The 27190-nt window shown below is 34.3% G+C and overlaps 1 protein-coding gene across 3 annotated transcripts in view; it reads right to left on the bottom strand.

The window, feature by feature from the left end:
* RSF1 (remodeling and spacing factor 1) overlaps nucleotides 1-27190 on the bottom strand; it is a 152475-nt gene that overhangs the window by 96099 nt on the left and 29186 nt on the right. For 2 of the 3 annotated variants that reach the window (XM_036895512.2, XM_036895513.2), the window contains exon 2: nucleotides 8913-9004. In XM_036895512.2, coding sequence (XP_036751407.2) covers nucleotides 8913-9004 — 92 coding nt within the window. Of the gene's footprint in view, nucleotides 1-8912; nucleotides 9005-23310; nucleotides 23397-27190 lie in introns of all 3 variants that reach the window. The other variant, XM_036895514.2, reaches the window with a different exon arrangement.

Genomic DNA, 27190 nt, shown 5'->3' with positions numbered 1-27190 from the left:
TTCTTCCATCCCTGGAATAAATCCCACTTGGTTATGATGGATGATCTTTCTGATACATTTTTTAATTCAGTTTGCTAATATTTTGTTGAGGGTTTTTGCAAGTATGTTAATTAGGGATATTGGTCTGTATTTTTCTTTTCCTTTGTGGTATCTTTGTCTGGCTTTGTTACTTGAGTGATGCTGGCCTCATAGAATGATTTTGGAAGTATTCCCTTCTTTCTGGAGCACTTTAAGAAGGAAGGGTATTAGCTCTTCTTTAGATGTTTGGTAGAATTCGGCTGTGAAGCCATCTGGACCTAGTATTTGGGTTTTAGGGAGTTTTTTGATTACCAATTCAATTTCATTGCTAGTAATTGGTCTATTCAGATTTTCTGTATCATCCTGGGTCAATCTTGGAAGGATGTGTTTTTCTGCTAAGTTGTCCATTCTCTCTAGGTTGTCCAATTTAATGGCATGTAATTTTTCAAAGTATTCTCTGATAATGCTTCGTATTTCTGTGGTATCCGTTGTGACTACTACTTCTCTGTTTCTGATTCTGTTTATGTGCGCACATTCTCTTTTTTTCTTGATAAGTCTGGCTTCGGGTTTACCTATGTTTTTTATTTTCTCAAAAAAATCAGCTCCTAGTTTTACTGTTTTTTTTCCTATTGTTTTACTCTCCTCTATTTTATTTATTTCTTCTCTGATCTTTATTGTGTTCCTTCTTCTACTGACTTTGGGCTTCATTGTTCTTTTTGTAGTTTCTTTCATTATGAGTTTAGACTATTTGGGTTTATTCTTGTTTCTTGAGGTAAGCCTGTGTTGCTGTGTACTTTTCCCTCAGAATTGCCTTTGTTGCCTCCCACAGATTTTAGGCTGTTGTGTTTTTGTTTTCATTTGTCTCTACGTATTGCTTGATTTAATTTGCCCACTGATCCACTGACTATTTAGAAGCATGTTGTTTAGCCTTCAATGTGTTTGTTGGTCTTTTTCTTTGTGCAATTTATTTCTAGTTTTATACCATTGTGGTCTGAGAAGTGGCTTGATAGAATTTCTATCTTTTTTAATGTATTGAGGCTCTTCTTGTGCACTAGTATGTGATCTATTCTGGAGAACATTCCATGTGCACTTGAGAAAAATGTGTATCTTGCTGCTTTTGGATGGTGTGTTCTGCACGTATGTTATTTAGTGCCCTGTTTCCTTACTTATTTTGTCTGTTCTATTGATATGAGTGGTATTTTAAAGTCTCTTAAAATGGATGAGTTGTAATCTATTTCCTTCTGTATTTGTTTTATATATTTAGGTGCTCCTATGTTCAGTACACAGATAAGTATGATTATATCCTCTTCTTGGGCCAATCCTTTTATCAATATGTAATGTCCTTCTTTGTACTGTTACTTTGAAATCAATTTTGTCCGATGTAAGTACTCCTGCTTTTTTTTCCCTATTACTTGCATGTAATATTTTTTCCCATCTCTTCACTTTAGTCTGTGTATGTCTTTGGGTCTGAAATGAATCTCTTGTAGGCAGCATAGAGATGGGTCTTGTTTCCTTATCCATTCTGTCAATCTGTGTTTTGATTAGGGCATTCAGCCTATTTACATACATTTAGGATGATTATTGATAGATATGTACTTATTGCCATTTTATTCATCTTGTTTTTCCTCTGTTCCTTTCTTCCTCTCTTAAATTCTTCTCTTGTTATTGATGGTTTTTAGTGTTGTAATTGATTTCTCTCTCCTTTCAAAATTTATTTTTGTGTTTATTTATTGTAAGCTTTAGTTTTATGGTTCCTTACTATATAATAGTCTATCTTAAATTGCTGATCACTCTATATCAAATGCAATCTAAAGGTACTTTCATTGTTCCCTTCTTCCTCCTCCTGTTTTTGTGTTAAATGTCATAATCTGGACTTTTTGTGTATCCCTTGACCGATTTTGTGTAATTTGATTTTGCCTCTTTTGTTTTGCTCTAATTTCCTACTTGCTTGGTAATTAGTTGGTTTGCTATGTTTACTGTGGGTTTATTTTCACTGGTGAAAGCTATTTAGCTTTAGGGGCATTTCCATCTACAGTAGTCTCTTTAACATTCTGTAGGGCTGGCTTAGTGGGGATGAATTTCTTCAGCTTTTGTTTATCTGGAAATTGTTTAATACCTGCTTTTATTATAAATGATAATCTTAATGAGTAGAGGATTCTTGGTCGTAGGTTCTTCTGTTTCAGTACATTAACTATATAATGCCATACTCTTCTGACCTGTAGAGTTTCTGCTGAGAATTCTGCAGATAACTTGATGGGATTTCCTTTATTAGTAATCTTTTATCTCTCTCTGGCTGCTTTCAACACTCTCTCCTTATCCTTCATCTTTGCCATTTTAATTATTATATGCCTTGGTGTGGTCTTCCTGGGGTCCCTTTTGTTAGGGTATCTCTGTGTTTCCATGACCTGAGTGTCCATTTTCTTCCCCAGATTGGAGAAGTTTTCAACAACTATTTCCTTAAAGAGACTTTCTATACCTTTGCCGTTCTCTTCTCCTTCTGGTACCCCAATTATGTGAGTATTGTTTTGTTCAGATTGGTCACACAGCTCTCTTACCTTTCTTTCATTCCTAATGACCCTTTTCTCTCTGTTACTCAGCTTCTTTGTTTTCCTGCTCTCTAAATTCTATTTCATTTACCATCTCCTCTACAAGATCTAATGTACTCTTAAATCCCTCCCCTGTATGTTTTATTTCAGATTCTGTATTCATCAGCTCTGAGTGGATCTTTTTCAGGTTTTCTGTCTCTGTTAAAGTCCTTCCTGAAATCTTGAATAGTTATCTGTAAATCTGTGAGCATGTTTATGATTTTTATTTTGAAATATTTACCAAGAAGATTCATGATCTCTGTTTCATTTAGCCCTCTTTCTTGGGTTCTGACTCGTAATTTTGTTTGGATCACATTCCTCTGCCTAGTCATTTTGTCAGCGTTTCTGTGTTTCTTCTGTTGTATCAGATGTCTCTGCTATGCTTTCTGGCCTACAGAATGATAGCTTTATGAAGAAGGCCTCCTGTAGTGCCCAGTAGCTCAAAATTCTTTACTGTCTAATGTCTGATTCTATTTTGCAGGGCACAGCTGTTGGCAAGCCATGCTGTCTGGCTTCTGTAGTGGTCTTAGTCTGGGTGGATGGGAAGGGAGGGATAAGGGGAATAAGGGGCATTATGATTAGCACACATAATGTAGGCAGGGGGGCATGGGGAAGGCAGTATAGCACAGAGAAGACAAGTAGTGACTCTACACCATCTTACTGCACTGATGGACAGTGACTGTAATGGGGTATGTGGTGTGGACTTGATAATGGGGGGAATCTAGTAACCACAATGTTGTTCATGTGATTGTATATTAATGATACCAATAAATAAATAAATAAATAAGCCCACAGACAGTCATATAGAAAAAAACAAGGAGCCAGAAGCTGCATAACCATTCCTGAAATCAAGAATAGTTCTGTATGGTATGATAAAGTATATTGATGAATTTAATACACTAGCAAGAAAAGAACCCAGAGTAAAAAGCAGGGACCATCATATCAACAACTCTGTTGCCATGTTAAGAAATTTATTTTCTATTCCAAAAGACAACAAGGACAATTTTATTTTCTATTCCGAAAGACAACGTTAAGGGCTTAAAGCAGAGGAGAAAGATCACTGTGATTTCACTTTATTGCTTTAATTGTGATAACTGGTTTAGAGGCAGGGAAACAAATCCGCAGGTTCCTACAATAATCTAAGTGAGAAAAAATGGTCTCAACTAGAGTAGAGACAGGAAGGGTTGAGTAGACTGAGTTGAGAGAGATTAAGGAGGCTAAATAGAGTAGGGTTTGGCAATATATTAGTTTGAAGGACAAAGGAGAAGTCCAGAATGATCAGCAGGTTTCTGTTTTAATAAGTGAATAAATAGTGGTACCATTTACAAAGCCAAGGAATAATAAACTCAAGGTCACAAAAAATATACTATAGAAGTAAGCAGATTTATCCAAGTTCTGATTCTTTTTTACTAACTCAGATGCATGACCAAGAATAAGTATTTTTCTTTGAGTCTTAATATCACCTGTCAAATGAATAGCTCAGAGACAGAAGTCAGAAGTTAATATGGGAAATAGGAAAAGAATCAAGGATGCTGCTTAGATTTTTGTTTAAGTAGGTTGGGGTGGGGAGCAGGGAGTGGGGTGTGTTGGTACTATTTAACCAAGGGTATCAGTTAGGGTAGTCTAGGTTATGCTACAGTAACAAATGACCTGAAAACCTCAATGGTTTACAACACAGTTGGCAAACTATAGCCCACTGACCAAGTGCTTGTTTTTTGTAAATAAAGTTTTATTAGAAGACAGGCATATCACTCACTTAGAAATAAGCCAATTTATGGAATGCAGCTAAAGCAGGAATTAGATGGGATACAACAGCTGGAAATGTCTATATTGAAAAAAAGGAAGATCTCAAATCAATAACCTAACTTCCACTTAAGATATTAGAAAAGATGAGCAACCTAATCTCAAAGTAAGCAGAAGTAAGAAAATAATCAAATAGAAAAACTGTAACAGAGAAACTCAATGAAACCAAAAGTTGGTTCTGAAAAGATCAATAAAACTGACAAACTTCTAGCTACACTGACCAAGAAAAAAGAGAACAAATAAGCAAAATGAAGAAAGAGGGTTTATAAGTACTAACTTTACATTAAGTAAAAGGATTATAGGTGAACACTATTAACAACTGTATGCCAATAAACTAAACTAAATGAAATGGCCAATTTTCTACAAAAACACAAACTACTAAAACTGACTCTAGAAGAAATATAAATCTGAAAAGATCAATGACAAAAAAAGAGAATGAGTAAAGAGAAAAAAGAAAACCTTCCAACAAAGAAAATTCCAATCCCAGATGGCTCCACTACTAAATTCTAAAACATGTTTAAAGAATTAACCCTAACACTTCACGAATACTTGCAAAAAAATAAGAGGAGGAAACACTTCTCAACTTATTCTATGAAGCCACATTACCCAGATACCAAAACCAGATGAAGACATCTCAAGAAAATAGAACAATACCCCTTATGAATAAAGACACAAAAACCCTCAACAATAAATTAACAAATCAAATCCAGTAACATATAAGAAGGATTATGGAACATGACCAAGTAGAACTGACTGCAGGATTACAAGGTTGCAACATATAAAAATTAATCAATGTAATACACCATATTAACAGAATAATAATAAAAAAAAGACCCCCATGATTTTCTCAATAGACACAGAAAAAGATCTGACAAAAATCTAACACCTTTCATGGTAAAAATATCCAACTAACAAGAAAAAAACGAGAATTTCCTCTACCTGATAAAGGGAATCTATGAAAAGCCCATAGGTAACATACTAAATACTGAAACACTGAGAATTTTCCACCTAGGATCAGGAACATGATAAGGATGTGTGCTCTAACCATGTCTATTCAACAGTGTATCAGCGGTTCTAGTGAAATCAATGATGAATGAAAAAGAAATAAAGAGCATCCAAACTGGAAGGGGATTAAGTAAAACTATCTAGATTTGTAGGTGATATAATCTTATATATAGAAAATCTTAAGAATCCACAAAAAATCTACTTGAGTTAATAAATATGGCAAAGCTGCAAGATACAAGTTCAATATACAAAACATAGTTGTATTTCTACATATTAACAATGAAAATCTGAAAATGAAATCAAGAAAATAATTCTACTTACATATAGCATCAAAACAACAAAATACTAAGAAATAAATTGAACAAAAGAAGTTTAAGACTAGACTCAGAAAATTACAAAAACATTTTTGAAAGGAATTAGTAACCCAAATATTTTAGAAGACATTCTGTTTTCATGGATCAGAAGACTTACTTTTGTTGAGAAGCCAATACCCTCCAAATTTATCTACATATATAGTCATTATCCAAATCTTAGCATTTTTGCAGATATTAACAAACTGATCCTCAAACTCATAAGAAAATGCAAGGGATGCAAAATAGCCAAAACAACTTTGAAAAAGAAGAATGTTTTCAAAATTTACCACAAAGCTATAGTAATCAAGACAGGACGGTACTAGCATAAATGACATATAAATCATCAGAATAAAGACTTCAGAAATAAGCCCTCATATTTATGGTCAACTGACTTCCAACAAGAACATCAAGGCAATCCAATGGGGGGAAGAACAGTCTTTTCAATAAAAGGTAACAGAACAACTGGATATCCACATGCAAAAGAATGTAGCTAGACCCCTTCTTACAGCATATACAGTAATTACCTTAAAATGGATCATAGTCTAAATGTAAAAGCTAAAACTATAAAACTCTTAGAACAATATATAGGACTAAATCTTCATGACCTTAGGTTGGGCAGTGATACCCCAAAATACAACCTCACAGCACTAGCAACAAAAGAAAAAGATTAATTGGACCTTATCAAAATTAAAACTTGTCCATCAAAGGACATTACATAGAAAGTGAAAAGACAACACATAGAATAGGAGAAAAAGTGCAAATCATACAACTGCTAAGGGTCTAGTATCCAGAATATGTAAAGAACTCTCAAAACTCAACAGTAGACAAACAACCAATTAACAAATGGACAAGGATATAAACAGACATTTTTCCAATGAAAATATACAGAGGCCTACAAGCACACGAAGAGAATGCTCAACATCATTTAGTCATAGGGAAATACAAATCAAAATCACAACGAGATAACACTACCCGTTAAGATGGTTAAAATCAATCCATCAATAACAAGTGTTGGCAAAGAGGGACGTGGAAAAGTTGAAATTCTCATATATTCCTAGTGGAAATGTAAAATGGTGCAGCTGCCTTGGAAAACAGTCTGGTAGCCTCAAAAAGTTAAACACAGAAGGGCCATATGACCCAGCAATTCCAATTCTAGATATATGCTCTAGTAAGTGGATAAACAAAATGTGGTGTTATCCACACTGGAGTATTACTCAGACATTGGAAGAAACAAAAGTACCGGTACGTGACACAACATGTAGGAACCCTGAAAACATTACACTTAATGAAAGAAGCCAGACACACACAGCCACAATTCCATGATTCTGTTTCTATGAAACATCTAAAACACGCAAATCCACAGTCAGTAAGTAGATTAGTAGTTGCTGAAGATTAGGGGATGGGGGAGTTAACTACTAATGGGTATGGGGGTTTCTTTGTGTGGTTATGAAAAATGTTCTGGTTCATACAGTGGTTCTACAACCTTGTTAATATACTAAAGAACACTAAATTGTATACTTTCAAAAGAGCAAGCTTTATGTCATGTGAATATATCTCAACTCAAAAACACTGGGCCAGAACCTATGGTTTTGACCATGGAACTAAAATCTCATCCGATCTTTCACATTTTAAAAAGAAACTGATATACAAAGGGGCAAATAGATTTTATCCATCTCCCCAAAGTTTGTTAACAGTAGAGCTAGAATTAGTGTACAAGATATTTTTACCTCAGTTCGCAGAACATGTAAATATAAACAACAAACCTACTTAATAAAAAGATTTATTTACAAGGGACTATACCCTTTAAAATGCTATGTTAAAATGAGTGTCCTGAAACTCCAGCATCTCTTTCTAAGCTCCAGTACCCTGATTCTTTATCAATAATTAATGTTTTATTAAAGGCAAAACAGCACTTCACTGGCATTTTAATAGGCACTTTGAATAGTTAAAAACTTGCTCACTCACAGTTTAATATATTTCAGAGATTTGATTAACTATTAGATAATCAGACTTTAAGAAAATCCCACAGCATCAAATTACTGAAATGCTGAGTCAACTTCGCAATACTTTAAACTTGTACAAAAATATTGGAATATATTTCAGATATTGGGTTTTTCAAAAGTTAAGATACTACTATCATTCAGAGTTTAAGGTCTACATTTCTTTTCCTCGAATCTGGGCAAAACTGTGGCTGCTCCAACCAACAGAATATGGTAAAAATGATCTTTCCAAATTCCTGATTCAGAGAATCAATGAGACGATTAAAATGATTATTGTTTTATGTCACTTAATTTGGAGTGGTGTGTTACACGGCAAAGATAACTGGAACAGAACATGTAGTTTTCATAACAGACAATCAACTCTTGTTTCCTGATGGTTCCTTTCTTCATAGCACTCTATAATCATATATCTCCTATTACAAAAGATATGAAAATACACATATATATTAAACATTTTATTTTATAAGAAGATGCCAAAAAATTATAAATTTTCAATCACCTAAAAATATAACTTAATACTCTGATCTGTTACAGAATTCAAAATATACCTCCCAAAGGACATCATGGAAGTAGATACATACGTAAGTTTAGGCTTCCAAAAACGGTGTGTTTCTCAAAGTTTAGATCAATTCCAGACAGTTTTTCCTGAATGGTCTTGCCTTTAATATGGTTTATCATAAAGCAACCACTTTCTGATTACCCAGGTTGTTCCCACTAAGGATATGTCTGGCCTTAGAAATTTCCCAAACTGACCTAAAGGTCTTTGGATGTTTGACCTTTTAAGTAAAAGACAAATTCTGTCTCTATCTATGCATTCTGTGTGATCTCAAAAAAAAGAGACAACTTTCTTGGGTCTTATCTTTATCTTACATGATTTCATCAGGATGATTTTCAGCATTAAATGAGAGAAGACATGAAGTCTTGAGCACAGTGTTAGGCACAAAAGAGACATAATATTACTGAAATCTAACTTGAGGACTCAAGACTTGCTTAGCATCTACAAAAGAGAATAACGTATTGATAATACTCCCATGGATTTCTGAATCACAATTTGTAACTTTTAATAGAATATTTTAAAAATTAAGCATATTGTGAAACATAGCATCAGTAGATAATAGATAATAAGAAGGTAATTTATAAATATTTACCTTGATCAAATATTTTTCCCATCTGTCTGCTGTAACTGATTTGCCAATCTTTCTCATCAACTTCAAATGGAGCTCCACCAACTCTTTCGGTACTTAAAAGGAAGAAAAAAATACTGTTAGCTAACAAAATAAAACATTCATAAACACCTAAGTTTGTAAAGCAAAAACTTTCCCCAACCCCAAATACTTTTTCAAAATACATGATACTGATTTTAGCTATCTTTTACATGTCTGAATCAGAAAACACTAGGGCAAGAAATAATTGAAAACCAATTTCTTAAAAATTAACAAGAATACTCATGTTTTCTTTTCAAAATACCATCAAGTAAGAGTGAACTCTAATGCAACGTGCAGACTTTTGAAAGACAGTAACATGCCAGTAACGTTCATCAATTTTAACAAATGTATCACTGTGGTGTGGGGATGTGGATAGTGGGGGAGGTAGTATGTGTTAGGGAAGAAGGTGTATGTGAACTCTGTATTTTGTTCTGTTTTTCTGTGGATCTAAAACTGTTCTAAAAAAAGTCTATAAAAAAGTACAATCAAGTAAAAGCACTTAATTATACAACTAAAACTTCTACTCTGTTGGTTTCTTATAACATATATTTGGTTTCCTTACAGAGACTGTAAACAAAGATTCATAGAATTAGAAAACAATAAAGGAATATAAATATCTCAGAAACAGAGCTTAATGGTTTTCAAACTGTTGCAGAAAACTACTCTTCCAATTTATCCCTTATCTAACGTGCTAAACTCCTCTACAGTGTTCCTATGGATCTTTGCCTAGTAACTTTCAGGGACAAAAAATTTACTTACTTTCAAAAGTTCTAATTATTTTAAAGTTAGCCTATGAGAAGTCAAAATATGTCTTCCTCCTCGGTTCCTCCCTTAGTTCTTGCTCTTATTCTCTAGTTTCAAAGACAATACTTCCAATTCCTTTTCTGTTGGAACCTTCAAATATTTAATTTAAAGATTGCTTGTCTTTCCTCAGGTCCCCTCTTCTAACTGTAAACAGAGTTCCTCCAAATATCCTTTGGGCCTGATCTGATTATATTGTTTATCATTAGACCCAAGGGAAATAATTGATATACACACACATGGGCCTGTCATATTTAGCACTTCCTAACTGCCAAATACCACTTGTAACCTAAGAGAAATTATACTCTCTAAAAAGGTTCCATAATCAAATACATTAGAAAAATGCTGGACCCAACAGAAAAATTTTCTTTAACCACAGGATTTCTGGAAGTCTTACTGACTAGTCTTACATGCATTGTGAATATAATCTGCAGCATTTCCTAATATATTTGATCATGGAATCTTTTACTGTGAAAGATAGTATCTTGAAACCTACAAGTGCTCTGAACAATCTGGGAAATGATGGACTCATTTTTTTCAGTGATTCTTTCAGACTCTATTCTCCACTTGAAGCTACTTCTAACTTGACATACCTTGACACCCATTCAACAAATCTCTGTGGGTCCACTATTAGTAAAAAATAAAGAGTCTCTGCCCTTAATAAGCCAACTTAAAAGTGAGTCTTCTTGGGGGGGGGATGGTGGGTTGGAGGCACAGGAGGGGTGGTTACAGACAAGAAAATAGACAATTATACTAAGCCAAGATTTGAAGTATGGGACTGCGGGTGGAGTGGAGAAAAGGGAGGCAGCACATGGGTTACAGACATAACAGCAGGTGCAAAAGGCTGAAAAACAAAGTGATCATGGAACTGAAGTCATGGACACAGAAAGAGGCCATGATCATGAAAAGCCTTAATAAGGCCAGGCTAAGAAGTTCACATTTTATTTAAAAGTTAAGGCAAGAGAGTGCTCTGTAGTCTTAGAAAGATCTAGACTGAATTGTAGGAAAGCAGATTGCTTTTGTTTGTTTCAGGAGGTGGAGTACAGGTCAGAGATTAGATGTAGATGTACATTCAGGAAAATATAAATCTAGAAGACAAAAGTAACCTAAACTAAGGCAGAGGTGGCACAGAGAAGAGTGGGTATATTTGAGAAAAATGGGTATATTTGAAATAAAATCACAAAAAACAGCTGACTTTAATATTTAAACAAATATTAAAACCCTATGATTGACTGGTTGTGCAAAGTGATACAGAAAGTCGAGACAACCTAAGGCTAGGGGCAGGTGAGTAGATGCTGATGACAACACAGTAGGAAGAAAAAGACCTAGGCTCAGTTCTCAGCTCCACCGTTAACTTAATACAAGGAGACCATGGTTCCAGTTAAGTTCTTTAGACACTGAATCTCAGATTCCCCTTCTGTAATGGCTGCACGGGCTATCTTACAGCTTTAAAACTACAAAGCATCACAAAGCTAAAACACCTTCATTTTATTTCTCTCATGATATTTGGAGAACCAAAGGCTGGTTTCAATTTCTCCTCTTCCCCTTTCTCCAAACACAGTAGTCTTGATGATTCTTCCTTCGTACACCTCAAATCTGCTCCCTATTTCCCCCCATTTCTCTAGGATATCCATGTACTTTCTCAATTCAGAAAAATGGCTATTGATAATCTCTTGTAACCAAACCAATATTCCAAAAATACTGCTTTCATGCCACTTTCCAGTTCATAAAATAGCTTTAATGGCTCCTAAATACCAACATAAACTCATCCAGATTTCTTACCCTAACCTCAGAATTCCCACATCCAATAACTTCCCAATCCTTCTCTCTCACTTCCACACTGAAATCCTTGATTCAAATTATTCTGGCTTGTTCACTATCCATTAAGCATACCCAGTCCTCTACCTATGTGGGCTTTATTCAAGCCTTCCAGCTTACTGTTTTCTGCCTTCTTGACTCATATACATCTTTCAATGTCTGGTCAATAAAAGTCCCAAAAGTCTCTGTCAAAGCCGTATGCTAAGTCCAGAAAATCTTTGTCCTTGGCATGCCCACAGTACTCATATTGTCTGTATCACTCATTTAGCAGCTGGCTAAAAGCTTTGCATAAGTGTTTTAGCATGTCCTCCATATCACACACGAAATCACAAAAAATTTTGATATAACTGGTACTATTTCTAAAAATCCAACAGGACAAAAATAAATCATCCCACTTCACAAATGTAGTCATTGTTGATCTAGGTATGCAGCAGATTATGTATTACTTGATTTGCTTAGTAGAACATTAGGTCTTGCACAGCACTGACCAATAGCAGTATTAATATGAGCCACATAATTTCAAATTTTCCAGTAGTTCATTTGTAACAGTAAAAAGAGGTCAAAACTAATTTTAATAATATATTCTGTTTAACACTATGTATGCCAATGTTATTTCAGCATATAATCAGTATTTAAAATTTCAGATACTTTATGTCTTTTTCACTTGGTATTTCTAATTACATTTTTAAGTTAAGGTATAACTGACATGTAGTTTCAGGTATACAACATAATAATTCGGTATTTGTATACATTGCAAAATCATCACAATAAGTCTAGTTAACATTCATCACCTCACATAATTACAACATTATTTTTTCTTGTGATGAGAACTTTTAAGATCTACTCTCTCATCAACTTTCAAATACGCAATATAGTATTATTTACTGTAATCACCATATTGCACATTACATCGCCACGACTTACCTATTTTATATGAGAATCTGACCTTTTGCACCTCCTTCACCTACTTCAGATCTTTTTTTTGGTACCAAGTATTCAAACTATATTGTACATTTTATACTTGCAGCTCATCTCAGTTCACACTAACTAGATTTCAAGTGCTCAAAAGCCACATATGAGTAGTGCTAATGTATTGGATTGTACAGAGCTAGAATATTTAAAATTTATAACCCAAAATTTACTAATAATGTACTTAAATATTTTTGAGATGTAATTAACATATAACATTTCATTAGTTTCAGTTGTATAACAATGATTCGATATTTGTATACATTGTGAAATACAACATTCTATGATGATGGAAATATTCTGTATCTGCACTTTCCAATATAGTAGCCATCTACATGGACTACTGAGCAATTTATATGTGGCTAATTAAACTGAAGAACTAAACTTTTAATTTTATTTATTTTTAATTAAATGTAAATAGGCACATGTGGCATGTTGCTATGTCACTGAACAGTGCAGCTATAAATAAAAATCATATTTTTAAAACACATAATTGTTTTCCAAATACAGATGCATTGACAATCCGTAAATTCTCTTACCACCCAGAACATTTCTAAATAGTCTCATTTACAAAATACTAGGTAATTATTAACTTCCTTTAAAAGTTTTATTAACCATCTCATGTCATTCTGAAAAACTAAAGTTTTGTCACAACCGAACCAAGATCTTTACCTTTTCACATGATGGATTTGATACATAACTTTCAACAGACCTCCTTCTTTCACAAGGCCTCAGGAGGTGAAAGATTCTGAAGCAGATGAAAAGGTCAGAGGCTCTGTGAATTCATGAAGGGCCTGCCAGAATGATGTATGTGATGAAGCAGCAGAAAGTGGGAGAATTGCAGTCTGCATTACTGATCCAATCACCCAAAGATGTTGTGACATTTTTCTAAGAATCCTTCCAGCATCAAGCCTTAAGAATGCTGCTGCTTCTACAATTCCAGTCTTATTACTTACAATTCTGCTCTTTAAATGGTAGAAACTTATAGCAGCCTTAAAACTTCCTTATGCTTACAGGAAGAGGTACACTTAAGAGTCACAAAAAACAGCTGACTTTGTATAGGTCATTGATAAAAGACATTGATTTCAGAGACAGTGATTCAAAGACAAGCTTACAATAAGCTTTTACTTACTGTCCATTTTTACAAACTCTGTAGGGGAAGCATAATTTTAACAATAATTTTGATTCTTATTTTGATTCTTGAAATAACTTAGATAATTATACCTTATCTTCAGAGTTCATTTAATCAGTCATCCTACAGTTTTCTGAAAATCAAAGACATGGCTCAAGAAAGGCTATGAACTGTAACTTAGGCCTCTATCTGAAAATGTGTAATAGTCCAGAGATACCACATACACAGAATATAAATCACTAAGCTCAGCTTATTACCATTATGGAACAAAATAAATCCAAGAATAGTTTTTATGCAGGTAGACAAACCACGGGGCATCTCTGCTCTACTTTAGGTTTTTGAGTTTTATTTAGAATCATATTGCTATTCCCATACGGATAGAAAAACACACCAGTTATGGTTCAGATTATTTCAGAATCAAAACTGTGAAAACCTCTCTGCTACAAAGAAAGAAATCAGTATACTACAAATATCAGCATAGTTGGAGTTTATGATAAGCCAGTAACTCAGCATTCCTTCCTGAAGGAGAAGGTAGAGTTTCTTTCTGGAGAGGAAAGGCCTCTGGGTAAGATGCTGTGAGCCAAGTGTCTTTGAAGGGTTACTTTTTCCTTTTATTTAACAAAAAGCTTCCTGGCAAAGAGAATCTGAGGTACTTGAGGCAATGGCTTCTGGTTACCATATGCCTCCAACTCTAATCAGACGATCCTATTTTCCTTCCCTTTTTCACTCTACTCAATTTCATATTCATGGGGCAGGGGGGAGAGGTGGAGTTGGATGAGGAGAGAAGAGAGACAAAAACCCAAAATAACTAAAACACAAAAAAAGTGATGACAGTATTTAAGGAAGAGGAGGGATTTTCCCCCTACATTTTTTCTCCAGTAATTTCACACCTAGTGAAAAGTTGAAAACCTAGTACACCTTTCACCTAGATGCACCAACTGTTAACATTTTAGGGTTTTACATAGGGTAAAACCATCAGGGAAAGGATCTCTAATAAAGATAAGTCCACAAAGCAGCAGCCAACCAAGCCAAGGAAGGAAGATGATGCTAGACACAAGGATGTGCTTGTAGGGAAGTCCTGAAGCAGCCACAGTTTCCAGTGTGGCTGGAAATAGGAAAGGGGAAAGGATGCTGCTAAAGAAGTAAGCAAAGGTCAAATCTGATAAACCCTTGGGGGCCGTGAAAAGAGTTCAGGTTTTATTCTAAGTATCATGAGAAATCACGGGAGGAATTTAGGAAAGTTTCACAATTGAACTTTTAGAACATCATTCTGTGTCTATGATCTTCAAAATAATCTAGGTGGCAAGGAGCAGGGGTGGATAGTTATAGATGAAATAAAATTTAATTGTACAGACACTAGGTTATGGGCACATGAAAGTTCATTATGTAACTTTCTACCTTTGTATGTTTCATATTTCGCATAATTTAAGAAGATACAGGGGATATGGAGATCACTTTGGTTTCTCTGTAAGAATGAATTGGAGAAAGATAAATATAACTAATTAGAAGGCTACTGCCATACTTCAGCAAAGAGGTAATGATGGCTTGGACTACGGGTGGGGCAAGTAGAGATGCAAAGAAGAGCCCCAAGGAAAACAGCAAAATCTAAAAATTACCTAACAAGCACCTTCACCAATCTCAATCTGAGGAAAGGACTACTATACATCTGTCTTCAATGTAATCCCTAATAATTTGTTCATTTTTTACAAACAAAACCCACAACTTTCACTTAATCACATTCACAAATCAGAAAGGCAACATGTACACACAGACATTTAATAATAGTCAAATAAATTTATTTTACCATGTCTTATTTCTGACTCTTCACCATTTCAAATGCCCACATTTCAATTAGAAGACTACACTTAAATTTCAATTAAGTATTCTTAAAAACTGTATTATAAATGTATTATGAAAAGCACAGAGAAAGTCAAGAGAAAGAGGTACAGACCTTAATTTTCTCATTCATAAATGGTTGTACCAGATAATCTGAAGTCTTCCAGCTCTAATATTCAACATCTATGCCTAGTTATTGAACCAGATATTTACTTGCCTTACAATAACACAGCAGTCAATCATAGGATCTTTGAATTTTTGAACTGAAAGCAGTATCTAATTCACACCTCTGACAGACTAGAAAATGTAGCATCTAAGATGTGCTGAGAATTGTCCAAGATCAAACAGAAGTCAAGCAAGAGCCCAGAGACATCTGGTCTTCCCATCCAGGGCTCTCTCTACTGTGTCTGAAAAGAATCAAATGGATGGAGAAATAGTTCTGATGACCTTATAATTCAAGCCATCCTTTCTGCACAGCCTCTATAACTGGGTTTTGATCTTGGGTTGCTCCTGCCTATGTACTCTGAGGCATTATCCATTTCTAAAATGTAATCCAATTAATAGCTGGTGTGGCAACAGAAAGACTATTACTACTACTCTCAATCCATTCTTTTTTCTCAGAGGCTTTATTGAGATATAATTCACAAACCATATAATTCATCCATTTGAAGTATACAAATCAATGGTTTTAATACATTACATGGTAATTTTTTAACTGTGGTAAAATACAAATAACAAAATCAGCTTTCACCAATTTCAAGCGTACATTTCAGTGGCATAAATTACATTCACAACATCATGCAACCATTACCACTATTTTCCAATCCATTCTATAGTTAAAACTTTTGAAATAGTTACTGCATTCCAAATTGCTTTCTGGAAGATTTATAATTATAAAAGCAAAATCCACTATAGTATATATTCTCAATAGGAACAATATTGACACCATGTAGTCTTAATCTTTGCAATGTCACTTTGTAATTATAATCTGTCTCCTCTCTCCCATCCTTAGATGTAAGCTCCATGAAGATAAGGGCCAGCCAGATCCATCTGCCTTTTTCATCACTGTATTCCCAGCACCAAAACACAGTCCCTGGTTCATTCAACTATTTGATGAAACAGAAGAGGGACAAGAAAATAAAGGAGAAGGAAAGCAACAGGGTAAGGGAATGAAGAAAGTAAAAATGTTCTGTAAGACAAATAGGGACTCTGGCATCTTACTACACTGAAGGACAGTGACTGCAATGGAGTATGGGGAGGGACTCAATAATGGAGGTGAATGTAATAACCACATTGTTTTTCTTGTGAAACCTTTATAAGAGTGTCTATCAATGATAGCTTACTAAAAAAAATGTTCTGTAGACAGGAAAAAAAAAGTTGCTGTAGGTGTGAAAGAAATTATCTGAACTAACAACATACAGGGAAGTGATGAAGAAGATGAGATGAAAAAGATGGCAAAACTGGCCTTGGGTTTCAGGTCACCATGTGAGCAGTCAGGTGCTATCACTAACCCTGGACAACATGCTGTTTTTCTTCTTTTTTTCCTTTTCTTTCTTTTTGTGGGGAGCAATGGAAGAGGTGAATGCTCTCATGGACATTTGTATACAGGAGTAAATATGGAAGTCTATATGTTTAACTAAAGAAATACTTCTATAGTGATTTCCTAACACCAGAGCCTCTACAATGTTCCAGGCTTCTATCCTCATTATGTACATATAATAATAATTAAAAACTTGAACAGCACACTAGGATATGCCTTTATGATTCAATACTATGATTTCAGTATTGAAATCAGTTTGATACTTTTTTTAATGACAATTCTACAGAATTATGAACTTAAAAGAACTCTGTTTCTTTATGCAAGTTATATTGTCTTTAGTCCTTGCTAACAACTGACCAGTTCATACTTTTCTTTCAATCAATATTCATTTAACAAGCATACTATTACCCATAACTAAATGAGTAAAATACTAGGTTACCTTACAGTTTCCTGAAGTCTTGGCAGAAAGCATAACAAAATGAGTTCACTGTAATTTCTAGTTATTTCAATAAATGGGAAAACATGTATGAAAACATTTTATAAACCATAAAGCAATGTACAAGCCAGTTACTGTTATTCACCAGCAGATGGTGATCATGTCTCAAAATGCTGACATATTATTTGGGGGTCAGCCAGCTGACTGCTAAAAATGATGGATCAATAAGCAAACCAAGAATGTCTGAATAAAATGTTGATGATTTTTAAGTATGTTGAGTTGAAACATAAGAAATGAGAGAGAAAAAAAAAGATTCTGCCTGCAGACTTCTAAAGGAATTGATTTGTTCATGTGAACATATGATAGCTAGAATTTACAGAAAAAAACAAGTGTATTGTGTTTCTGGCATCAGCTATTTAACAGTTATTTGACCATTCATACCACCCTGAACTTGTTTAAATGCAGCAGAGAAATTTCTACTCAAAAAAATAGTAACACTAAATATTTTAGAAAAACAGCAAAACCAAAAACCATTACTTTGAAAATACTGAACAAACCCCAAAATAAAAATGAGTATAATAATAAAAACCCAATGAACTCATCACCCTACTTCAACAGTGATCAGTGTATGTATGACCAAGAGACTTTTTCCACCCCAGTGTGTTAAGGCAAATTCCAGATTTCATCCATAAATATTTCACTGTAATCTTTAAAGGGTAAGGACTCTTCAAAAATAACCGTAATATTGATAATATGGGTAAATGTAGTAACCACATTGTTTTTTCATGTGAAACCTTCATAAGAGTGTATATCAATCATACCTTAATAAAAAAATTTAAAAAGAAAAGAAAAGAAAAAACCCTACAAGACCTCATCCCCCTACTGTCACTCACAAAATTTGATAAATTGGCTACCTGGAAAACTAATCTAAAATGTAAAGTAATCAGAAAATAATTGTATAGGCAAGGGGAAATTATCATTTCAGACAATTTCTAGACAGTTATAAGGCAGAAAAAATAAAGTCACAAAATCAAACAGAAGTTATAGGAAATACTTGAACTCAGCAGAAAATTATTCTAAACAATAAGCAGGACTGAAGTCCAAGAACTAAATAAAATATAAAGCATAATATAAATGATCCATGTCCTTTTCAACAAATGGTTTTCTGTCCTTTTATTCTTTTAATGGCTTCTATTTTCTATTCATTCAACATTACTCATTCAAAATCCTCTTCATATGCGGCTGTTAATAATAATGTCTGTCTACAAGCAAAAACTCTGTATACAAGTATACTTTTGGCTTTTCCTCCTGGCCTTTGTTGGATAGGTTATAGATAGATGTCCTAATACTCTACTGCTGGGATCTAACACCAAGGGATATCTTTGTTCATGGACTTTTTTTTCCTTCCTCTTAGAGAAAGATAGTAAAACATGCTGGAGCGTGTTTGAGTTTGAAATGATATGCAAAAGACAGAAGTGGAAATTCTGAAATAGCAATGCCAATTAAGAAACATGTCAAGGTAAAGAATGGTCTTACGATCTACAGAAACACAAAGATAATGCCATTATCTCTGTTTTACCCTGTATTTTTAATGTGTTGCATTAAAAAAAAACAATGACAAAATAAAATAAAATAAAACAAAAATAACCGTAATACTATTACTACCATCTAAAAATTAATTAATTCCTTAATGTCATAGAATTGGCAGCCAACTAGACAATGTTTAATTACCTTCAACTACTCAAGAAACTAAATCATATTTTGTCACCTCTGTAGCAGATGCTGGGAGCACCTCACCTTTATCCCCTCAGCACTCACAAGTCCAGTACAGGTCAACCTGCAAGCATGTGCAAATCTCTGTGTAAAGTTTTTTCTACAGGTTAGGGGAGATAACTGTGGAAGAAGCCCTTAACTAGAAACTTACAGAAGCTCCTTACTCCATGGCCAGGATAAATCTGAGATATGATCTAAGCTGTCTCTCAGAGCTCAACAGGAGGTATCAGCTTCTGCTCCCTATAAAGTAACTTATTTCATGAAACATCTTATATTGGTTTTTCCCTTTCCCAGTCTCATTCCCCTCTCCTTTATCAGCGTTTCCTAGCACCGTTTTCCAAATAAACTACTTGCACTCACATTTCTATCTCAAGGTCTGCTTCAAGGGAATCCAATATAACACAACCTCTTAGTTTTAAATTAACGCTATTGGACATCCTAAGAAAAACATAAACATAAAAATTTCTGCAAATATGTTCAAAGAGTTTACAAACAACCCAAAAAGCATACAAATATTCCAGTTTAAAGAACCCTTCCTCCTACAGATTCAGGATAGTTGAGCTCTTAAATCTATTTTTGAAAGTATTCCTTTGAGATTATTCAGTTATGTTGACAAACTAACGTCCCCACATGGCCCTTATTCTTCTTTGTTGGTGAAGAAGCACCATCATCTTAATACTCACTTCTAATGTGCATAAAATCTAATCTACATGAAAATAGGACAATTGTTGGTTTAAGTTTCTATACTTTAAAGAAAAATATTCATAGAAGGAATGGTTTACTAAGACTAGATCCCTTGAAAAGCCAAAAAATGTGAAATTCACATTTTCATTTACATATGATTTTCAATGGATTTTTATTTTTTAACTGCTGCTGGCTTCAAACCAAAACAAAACAAGTAAGAGTAAAGTACTTGTAGAGATTTCTTTTGAAAATCAACTTTGGGCTATCATGCTAGTAACATGACAAAGTCCCCTCCAGCTAACACACTCCTCTCCCTCCCCTTCAGAAAATAAGTTCTATGCACTCAGTCTCCATTTCTTACTTATCAATTTGCTCTGAACCACCATAATCTGACTTTCATTACTTAAATTAAATGGGCGCTTTAGTCTTCATCTTAATTTGGCAGCATGTGACACTGGTGACATCTTCCTTCTTGAAACCTAGCCATTGTGTGACATTACTTGTAAGACTTCTCATTTCTTTGCCCCTTTCTGGATTCCTTTGCTGGCCCTGTACTTCTGCCTTCTCCTTTGAAGTTAGTTCTATATTAGGACTTCATTAAATTATTTCACCTGTCTCCTTACTGCAACTGAAATGTGTTGTCTCATTATGGAGATGGATATTTATGGATATGTTCAAGTAACAGAAAACCTTACCAGAGTAGCTTTACAAATAAGGGGTTACTTTTTCTCATATAATAAAAAGTCCAGAGTAATGAGTTGTTAGTTTTGGTTTAATGGCTCAACAAATCCACCGTACTGAACTTCTTTGAATTCCCAAACACTGCATGATGTTTCTAGCCTCCAAACCTTAGCATGTGCAGTTCCCTCTATCCTCTATCCTCAACCCAACTCTATTCATCATCAGAGTTGTTTAGTCATTACTACCTTAGGAAATCATTCTTTTTTCCCTTATTTTATTATTCCTTTATATCCATGCTTATATCTTATCACGATTAAGTGCCCCTGCTGGGTGTTCCAAAATGATTATACTTAATGCATCACAATGTACCATAAATGCCTGTTTAAGCACCTCTATCCGTAAACAGAGTTGGATCTTCAGCACCTAGGACAGTGCCTAGCACACCCATACAGTAAATAAAGACTTGTGCCAAGAACGGATTATTTGGATTTAAAAAAACAAACAAAACTTTGTCATAACATGAACTTCTCCTTACCCAAGTAACATTGATTATTAGCAAATGAATAAATAATAATACATGTTTCTTGTTAATACTTAAAGAACTAGACAGACAAATATAAATTTCTAAAATCATCAAAGGTAACATGTAAAACAGAATATCGATTTTGGCATGTTCACTTATGCCACCCAATCAACAATACCCATGCTATAAACTTACAAGTGGCCAACCAGAAACTGGCTATCATGAAGAAACTTCCTAATATGACAAGACAACTAAGGTAAGCAAACAACACACAAAACAAAACAGAAGAGACTATGACTAAATAAATGGTTCCCTGTGACCCTCTTCCCAGTTAGTCACCCCACTCCCACCTTCAGGCAACCACTGATCTGCTTCCTGTCACTACAGATTTTTCATTTCAAGAGTGTGATACAAATGGAATCATATATAATGTATTCATTTTGTCTTTTTTCATTCAGCATGTTTTAGAGATTCACCAATATGTTGCATATGTCAGCAGTCTACTCCTTTTTAATGTGAACAGCATCCCATTGTATGATCATCTTTGTTCATCCAATCATCTGATGAATGTCTGGGTGATTTCCAGTTTTTGGCACCAACATTTGTGTACAATGCTCTGTGAGGACATACACTTTTATTTCTCTTAGACAGATGGTAGTGGGTTGTATGGAAGAGGTAGGTTTAACTTAATAAGAAACTCTCAAACATTTTGTCAAAGTAGTCGCACCATTTAATCTTCCCACCGTTACTACGTTAAGAGTTCCAGTTGACAGCATCCAAACTGGTATCTAAGATATTGTCAGTCATTTTAGTAGAATGTGTTTCCCACTTTGTTGGGTAGAGTGCTCTCAAAGTGTCAGAAACATCCAGTTTGTTGACATTGCTCATGTTTTCTATATTCTGACTGATTTTCTGTCCAGTTCAACTATCAATTACTGAGAGAGGAGCACTGGAATTTCCAATTATCACCTTAGATTGCATATGTATTTTTCAGTTCTGTCAATTTTTACTCCACAAATTTTGAAGCTATGTTATTGGGTGACAACACTACCAAAATTATTAAATCTTCCTTGTAAATTAAGCCCTTTAGCATTATGAAATATTATATTTCTGATCATATTCCTTATACTGAAGCCTCCATTTTCTGATACGAGTAAGGTATTCCAGCTCTCTTATGACACAGTATATCACTTTCTGTCCTTTTAAGCTATATATTTAAAGTGGATTTTTATAGTATCTATTTGGGTATTGCTTTTTTGTCCTCGCAATATCTTTTATTTAATTTTAATTAATTTTAACTGAAATACTACAGGTGGGTAGTGGTAACCAGATGAGAGAGAAAAGATTTAGTTTCGTGAAAGGCTGTCAAACTAGAGCCCACAAGGCAAATGCATCCTGTCACCTGTTTTTACACAGCCCATTAACTAAGAATGGTTTTACATTTTTTAAGGGTTGGGGATTTAAAAAAATCAAAGGAAAAATAGTGTTGTGTAACACATGACAATTACATGCAATCCAAATTTCAATGTCTATGTAAATAAAACTTTACTGGAACACAGACATTTATTCTTTTATGTAGTATCTATGGGTACTTATATGCTACACTGGCAGAACTGAACAGTTTCAACAGATAATGTATAGAACACAAAGCCTAAAATATTCTTTAATTTCTGGCTCTTTAAGCCCAGATTAAAACCATTTATATTTAATGCAACTACTGATATAACTGGGTTTAAATCTACAATCTTACCATTTGTTTTCTATATACCCCAGCATCTTTTCATTCTTTCTTTAATTTTTTCCTGTCTTCTTTTGGATTAACTGACCACACTTTAGCATTGTGTTTGATACCCACTACTGGCTAATTAGGAATATTACTTTGTTTTAATACTTAGAGGTCCCTCTAGGTTTTGCAATATGCATCTTTAACTTAACAGTGTATCATCAATGATACTCTCCCACTTAATATAAAATGTTTACATTTTTAATCATTACAACACTTCTGTCTTCCTGTTCTCATCCCTAATATTATGGTTGTCATACATTTTACTTCTACATGTTATAAAATTTAGGTTATGATTTTTGTTTTAAACAAATATCTTTTTAAAAGACTTAAAATTAGGGAAAATGTACTTCATAGTTACTCACATATTTAGCATTTCTTGCACTGTCCATCCATTTGTCTAGATCCAGCTTTCATCTCATCCACTTTTCCTTCCATCTGAAGATGCTTCCTGTAATGCATTGCAGCTAGCTAGTAACAAATTCTCTAGCTTTATCTGTCAGAAAAGGTTTTTAGTTCACTCCCATTTTCAAAGGATATTTTCCTGGCTATATAAGCATATGGTGACAGATTTTTTTTTTCATTACCTTAAAAAATGTTTCATCATCTCCTAGTTTGCATAACTTCTGAAAGAAGTCTTCATTGTTTCTAAGTAAATGTGTTTTTTTCTTTGGCTGCCTTCACACTTCTCTCTTTATTGCTGTTTTTTAGGAATTGGTTATGTCTTGCTATTTTTGTGTTTGTCCTGCTTTGGGTTTGTTGAGATGACTGGATCTGCAATTTTCATTTTCAACAAATATGGAAAAATTTGAACCATTATTTCTACATTATTTTTGGCTCTACCCTCCTTCTAAAATGTCAAATACACTTTTTATTAAGCCTGCTTGGAACTGTCCCACAGACTAATGAGTCACTTGTTTTCAGTTCTCTTTCTCTACTTTCTTTTAAGATAAAGTCTATTGCTATATCTTCAAGTTCACTGGTCTATTCTTCTTATGCATTGTCCATTCTGCTGCTAAATTCTCTCAATTAACTTTTTATTTCAGATATTGTTATTTTTCATCCCATGAAGTTCTGTTTGGTTTTTTATATCTCCTATTTCTCAATTTCTTATGTTCAGATTTTTCTTTAAATACATTTACTAGTTATAATAGCTATTTTAACTTCCTTTTCTCCTAGGTCTATCACCTCTGTCATTTCTGAATCTGTTTCTCCTAGTTATGGATTACACTGGAACTGCTTCTTGGCATATCCAGTAATTTCTGCTTAGATGTTGGAAAATATAGTTTTGTTGAGTGTGCTCATTCTCTAATTAGAGCTGGGCTTTGTTTTGGCAGGCAGTTATTCATGGATCCATTTGATTCCTCTGAGGACTTTTCTGTCTTTCCTATATGACAAGTCATTAGGTTCTCCATCAAATGAGTTGGGTGACCCAAAGGACCCTTCTCAATATATGGTTAGAGTTAAATGCCTCATGCTAATAATTCCCTGCATGTTCACTGCCTGGCCTCACAGAGCTTCACTTTATGCATTTTACGACCTGGTATTCAGCAAAGGCTCAAGGTGGCCCCTGGAATTCTTTTGTCTGTATAGCTCCTTTCTTTTCAGAACCTGGCCATGTAACTTCTAGCTGCCTAAGCCTCTCCAAAGCCCAATCTTTGTCTTCTCAACTGAGTGAGACTTCCAGGCTCTCATTGGGCTCCCTATCACTGCTTCTGCAGTCCCAAAGTTGCTTCCAGGCAGGAAGTGACAGTAGTTGTAGAGTTCATCTCCTTTATTCCCCCAACTCAGACATCAGAGTCCTACTATTAATAACGTTTTAGTCCAGTTTAATAGCTATTTATGACATGGGGGTAAAGCCTCATTAATATTCCATCATGGCCACAGATGTAACACCTAGTCTTTTCAAACAAAATTAAAGGCATATGTATTTGAGTAGATGATGTGAATTTAAAGAATGAATTCTTTGTGGATCTTTTTTATACATGAACTACCTTAAAAAACCAACAATAGGTATATCATATACTGGTTAACATTTCCAAAAAAGGAAAAGGAACTATTGCATCCTTAAAATAATTTAGGGGCAAATATTACTGTCTCCATTACAAAGAGCCTCATAAACACTTGCCTAGATAACACAAATATCAAGCGGCAAGGCAAAGATTCTAACCCAACTAACACTGAAGACCAGGCTTTTTACTCTATACCACCTTGCTTCCTAGTATTTCTCACCATAGACACTCTATTTTAAGAAATTTGGTTTACCAAAATGGATTTATTAAAGTTTTCTGTTTTACTTAGCAAGGTTAATATTAACTATCAATTAGAATATCTGATCAGCATGGGGAAAAGAAATTACCATACTGAACTGAGAGTATGTCATAAAAAGGCAATGATACAATGTCATGATTAGCTTATGTGACATTCTGACAAATAGATGTATATTTATTTAAATTTAAAACTGGCATTTAAAAATATTTGAAGAGGATTGTACACCCTTGGCTGTGATTCACTCAAGCCAAAGAATCCCTAAGGAATACATGTATCTCTGATTTCACATAAGTAGATATAACATTCATCACTAGACCACTAGGAATGTAAGTTCCATTAAAGTTTTATTCCTAAGACCTAGAGAAGGGTTTAGCATACAGCAGACACCAAATATGTATTTGGGGAATAAAAGGTCCCTATAATATTGATTCTCTGAAAGAATAATGATGGAGGTATATTATATCAAGATGGTGGGCTGACCCTTCTGCCCAAATCCCCTAAAATGACAGTAAAAAGAAAAAAGTAATTGACTTATTTCCAATAAATATGGAGTAACAAGGACTACACTGACCTTAACATTTGAAACAACAAAGCGATGGACAAAATATACGAAACAACAGCACTCAAATCATTACACAGGAGGCAACAAAAGAGAGTATACAGTGACACATGAGAGATGAGAAACAAAAGAGATAAATTCTACAATTGCCCCATGTACTACTTGTGTAAGCAGGTGAAGAGGGAGGACCCAGTCAAAACCTTGCAATTTCTATGTCAGAGATGAAGCTGAGAGTCAAGGAGGAAAACTAGAGACATGAACTAAAGTTCATAGAGTAGAGAGAACTGCAGAAAGCACTTTGGAAATCTGCAAATGGTTCATTCCTTCTGAGGCTTCAGCAAGTAATGATCAGAGCACATATCTACCTAAGGTCAGGGAAAGAACTCAAAAGGAATTAAGGTATCAATGCCCAATGACCACACAGGACTATCAGCAATTCCTATCCCTAAGAGCAAGAATGGAAAGCTTGTATTTCTAACAGTATTGGTTAGAACAAGGGTCAGTAAATTATATTCCACAGATCAATCTGGTCTACCTACTTTTTTTATACAATCCAAGAACTAAAAATGGTTTTTACATTTTTAAACAGCTGAAAAAAAGTCAAAAGGTACTATGTCACAGAAAACTATATGAAATTCGAACTACAATGTCCAAGAATATAGTTTACAATCATGCTTATTCATTTAAATACTCCCCCCTATGGCTTCCTTCACACTACAACAGAGGGGATAGATAGGTATTTGAGACAAAGACTGTAGTCCACAAAACCTAAAATATTTACTTTCTGACACATAACAGAAAAATAACTCTTGGTCAGTAGGAAGAAAATTAACCCTAGAATAAACGCATATTTGGTCTCACCTAACAAAGCTTAAATGCAATAAACTGTTAATCCAAGTAACTTAAATCCAAGTAACTGAGTGATGTCCCAGAGCTCAAGAATATTATAGGTGTATAAAAATATCTAACATCTAGCATAGTAAAACTGACAATGTCTACTAATAAAAAATTACCAGACACACAAAGGAAGCAGAAAAATTCAATCCATAATGAGAAGGAAAACAAATCAAATCTAATCCATAAGTGACATATTATTAACAGAATTAACAGAAAAGGACATGAAGTTATTATATGACTATAAATGACTATAATCCATCTGTTCAAGAAGACAGAGGAAAGTTTGGACATGTTCAGTGAAGACATGGATAACAAAAATCCACTGTAGAGAGGAAAATTAGTGCCTGACATTGAAAATACACTGAATAGAATAATAGCTAGAGTAGACATCACACACGTACAAGAAAAGGGCTAGTAAATTTAAAAACAGCAAAAAAACTAAACAAAATGATAGAGAAAAAAGATGAACAGAGGATTGATGAACTGTGAGACAACTTCAAGTGGTCAAATATCTACCT

This window comes from Manis pentadactyla, chromosome 9 (assembly GCF_030020395.1).
Source record: "Manis pentadactyla isolate mManPen7 chromosome 9, mManPen7.hap1, whole genome shotgun sequence".
Lineage (NCBI taxonomy): Eukaryota > Metazoa > Chordata > Mammalia > Pholidota > Manidae > Manis > Manis pentadactyla.
The sequence above is the reverse complement of the archived record's forward strand: the minus strand, read 5'-3'. Positions and strand labels throughout refer to the sequence as shown.